Below are 4,187 nucleotides of genomic sequence, written 5' to 3'. Positions count from 1 at the left end.
ATGATAAAGTTTCTAGCAAGAAATGTTACCTGTATAATCTTCACTCAGTTATTGTGTACGATATTTAACTTGATAGTTATGACCAGGATTATTCCAGGTGTAGCTAGAGAAAAGGGACACGTACGCCGTCCATTAGAAGTCATTTGGAAAGAAAAAAACTTAGAAAATTCACAATTTCAGGGCCGTTTTTGTATAAAACTACTACATTTTGCACTGTGGACCGACGTATAGCTACTACACTTTTCACTGTGAGACTGGGTTGGCACACTTTGAACATTCCTCTTTAGAAGTACATTACAGGTGTCCATTATTCTTAGCATGCATATGGTAACTCACATGATTTCTTCTTTAAAGCTTTCATTCCTTATATTGAGCCTACATTTATTTTTCCCCTCTATGACTCACTGAGAACTGCAGTCATTACCTGTATCCTTTGGGTGTTGTACATAGGATATTTGATCTCAGTCTACTGTAAACCTTCTGCAAGGACTAAAAATATAGTGTTTCCCGGCTTTTTCACATTAAGATTGGCCATAGGAAATGATAAGGACGAGAAATGTTTTGCCCACTCCCCTTATTGATCCACGGTATGTTTTTTCGCTGCTGTTTTCCACCCAGCAATCTTCCTGTGTCTGTCTCAGCCTGTCGCAGTGAGTGAGTGAGTGAGTGAGTGAGTGAGTGAGTGAGTGAGTGAGTGAGTGAGTGAGTGAGTGAGTGAGTGTCTTGTGTAGACAGCAGTGAATGCCTTGTGCCTAGTCTCTCTTTATCTCTCTCCGTTTCTTTGTCTCACACATGCATTCGCCTATTCTCGTAATTGTAGAAAAAGCAAGATGCAGAAAGTTAAGAAAAAAAATGCAAAGAACTGTTTTTACTGCCTTTACTGAATACAAAAAACGGAAACAGTATTACATAAACACACACACACTCCTTCCAACAATGTTCTGCGAAGCTGTCTCCCGCTTCATCGCAGTCACTGGTAAATCTCTGCAGGGGGTCTCTCCAAGTGGGTTTGTCATGGGAAATAAAACACAGAGAGAGAGAGAGAGAGAGAGAGAGAGAGAGAGAGAGAGAGAGGGAGAGATGAGAGAGAGAGAGAGAGAGAGAGAGGGAGAGAGTGTGTGGTGGGTGATTGTGCACCTTTCTAATGTTTTTGTGTATCTGCACCTGGTTTTAACAGCTTGACAGAGGATTAGCTCGGGAGCTGCGAGGAGATATCGGCTACTGTCCTACTTTCCCAGCTTGTAATGAATAGCCTTTAATATAATTATCCTATCAAAACAAAGTCTGCTCCCCCCCGCCACTTAATCCTACCGTAGGATTTAGTGCAAACAAACACATTTGCTCATGCGCCCACACACATGCATATATTTATAGTGTATCTGCTTGCTTGTGTTTGGAGTGCTGACACACATATGCAAATATCACATTTGCGATTCTAAAGATTGAACATGCACACACAATCGTGCAGCTCAAAGGGATAGTTCAGTATGGTTTTAAGTGGGGTTGTATGAGGTACTTCTGCATAGATAGTCATCTTCATAAGGTAACAACCTTATGAAGATGGCGGTCAGCGCTGTCATTTGAAAGAGTTTGGAAGAGATGCCGCTGTAGCAGAAGTCAGTCTTGTACTTTTTCAGAGCGGGCCAGCAGTAAAACGGTTTTGCTCCAAATATAAAAATGCTTACCTAAAAAATAAACATCCATTTAATTGTACACTAAGTGTAGGATTTTTTTCACTGCTGATGTGTGGACTGATAGGCTGCACATTGCCAAAATATGCTTGAAAAAATTAAAATAAACGACTGTCTGCCAGTGCTGTGAAGCATCTCAGTCAGTGACAATAATCCTAAATTATTTCTACAATTGAATGGATATTTATTTTTAGGGTAAGCAGTGGCAAAAATAGTTTGTTTTGCTGGTCCCCTCTGTAAAAGTACAATGCTGACTTATGCTACAATGATGTCTTCCCCAACCTCCTTAGTGTAAGTGTGAGAGTGTTGATTGTGGGTGTGTGTGTGTGCATATGTTCAACCCATGCACATGTCCAGCCTTGGCTTGGCTCCCTGCCTCTTGCTGGCTGCCTCCTTTGACTGCCAGTTGAAAGCAAGAGGACAACCAAGCCCAAAATGTTCTTACTGCATGCATTCATTTAGCTCTGGCTTGACTTGCTAGCTGTGTGTGTGTGTGTGTGTGTGTGTGTGTGTGTGTGTGTGTGTGTGTGTGTGTGTGTGTGTGTGTGTGTGTGTGTGTGTGTGTGTGTGTGCGTGTGCGTGCGTGTTTGTGTGTGTGTGTGTGCGTGTTCGTGTTTATGTGTTTATGTGTGCTATATTCAAAGATCAAAGTGAATCCATTCATGAGCTAAGTGGTAGTAGATGGAAAGTCATTTCCCACTCCCACAACACTGTGTAGGGGGCTAAATGAATCGTCGATGAATGCGCAATGACTGTTGACATTGATTAATTCAGCCGCCGCAGTAACCCTGTGCGCTTGCTTTGATTGTGAGAGGCGATGGCGATGCTATCAGTAGGACTTTGCATTCTGTTTATGCAGACAAGTGAGTTTACGATAAGAGCACTGGCTTTCAGAGATAGCCAGAGACTAATGGGCCTTTGGGTCTGGGGAACCAACCAGCGTTAAATATCTGCCACTGTTGTGAAGTGATGTTGTGACGTGGTTGGGGTTGATTTGAATGGTCTAGCCAGCTTCAAAAGCCTTGTTTGTCCAATCAAACTTTCATGACATGAACATATTCAAAATGAATATTGATTTTGCTGCAGTGTGCGAACAAGGCATGCTAATTAGAAAGCAAAGCCGGCATTTATTTTTTCTTATGTTAGGTCTCTTAGGGATCTGTTAGTGCATCAAACAATGTGATAATCATTTCCCGTTCCCTCTGGGGTGGCTAGAATGGCCTGGAAAGAAAGAGGGAACCGCTGGTAACCATTAGGTCGCTGGTTCGATTCCTGTCATCGGACAGGAGGGTGTTATTTGTAAAAACTAGTGGTGGCTGATACTACACTTACGGTGCCCACCATCTCTACCATTGTGTCCTTGAGCAAGGCACTTAACCCCAAAACTGCTCCTGGGGCGCTGTGCTATGGTTGACCCTGCGCTAGGACCACCTCCGAAGTGGAAATCTTTAAAGAGGGGATATGCGAAAAGACTACACATTTCAATGTGCCCTCTGTGTACAATTGACTAAACTGACTTACTGTACTTACTTACTTATAACCCCAGTGTCTGCTCACGTTTTGTCTTGTCACAGATTTCGGCTGGGTTGCCATGACGAGCGAGGAGTGTCCTGTGCCGCTGGGGAGCCCTTCCTCAGTGGGGCCAGGGCAGAGCGAGCAGAGCGAGCAGTACGACTCGGCGCACGCTGATGACATCATCGAGGAGGAAGTGGGTCTCCCGGGCGACGAAGACGACGACGATGACGAGGACGACGACAGCCTCGGCAGTGACATCAGCGCTCTGGTGCTGCCCTTCCCCGAGCTGGCTCCAGTGGTTTTCTTTTGCCTCAAGCAGACCACCTGTCCTCGCAGCTGGTGCATCCGTATGGTCTCCAGCCCATATCCTTTCTGCTTTGAACTTTAATGTGTACTGTATAACCTTCACTTTATCACTTAGCCTCCTTCTTTCTCTAACCCCTTATATAGTGTTTGTCTGTGTTCATATCGTCTCCAGGTCTCCGTGTTCTGATGTATAAAACATAAGCACTGGCCCGCCTATAGTCCCCTCTCACTCCTCCACAGTCTCTCTCTATTCATCCCCTCATACTTTCTTTCTCTCTTCAAGTCCCTCCTTTTCTTAAGGGCCTTCTTTTCCGCTTATCCCTCCGTCACCTTTCCAGAGTCACACTTTTCTCTTCTCTCCTTCTCTTCTCTTCTCTCCTTCTTCTCCCCCCTCCATTTCACCCCCACTCCTTTTAAATTGTTGATTTGGTACCACAGTGCTGCAGACCTCTACGAACCGTCTCATGGTAAGTGTGTTTGACATCACTATACAAGGACAATGCAGCGATGAGCCATTCACTGCTTGAACAATGGAATGTGTGGAATATATGTGTGTGTGTGTGTGTGTGTGTGTGTGTGTGTGTGTGTGTGCGTGTGTGTGTGTGTGTGTGTGCGTGTGTGGTTTCATTTTGGCACCCAGCAAACACAATCATCTCTTTGCTGACTACACTGACG

General features: G+C 44.5%; 1 protein-coding gene across 1 annotated transcript in view; it reads left to right on the top strand.

The window, feature by feature from the left end:
• Positions 1-3,282: 3,282 nt before the first annotated feature.
• The window catches only part of LOC307263220 (voltage-dependent T-type calcium channel subunit alpha-1I-like), a gene marked incomplete at both ends in the record, with an annotated part of 115,155 nt that continues 114,250 nt past the window's right edge, over positions 3,283-4,187 (top strand). Inside the window, one exon of the mRNA XM_080044326.1 lies at positions 3,283-3,558. Within this exon, the coding sequence (XP_079900452.1) occupies positions 3,283-3,558 (276 nt within the window). The remainder of the gene's footprint in view (positions 3,559-4,187) is intronic.

Source organism: Ammodytes marinus (assembly GCF_949987685.1).
Source record: "Ammodytes marinus genome assembly, chromosome: 16".
Taxonomy (NCBI): domain Eukaryota; kingdom Metazoa; phylum Chordata; class Actinopteri; order Uranoscopiformes; family Ammodytidae; genus Ammodytes; species Ammodytes marinus.
Note: the sequence above shows the minus strand (reverse complement) of the source record. Positions and strands in the feature narration are given on the sequence as shown.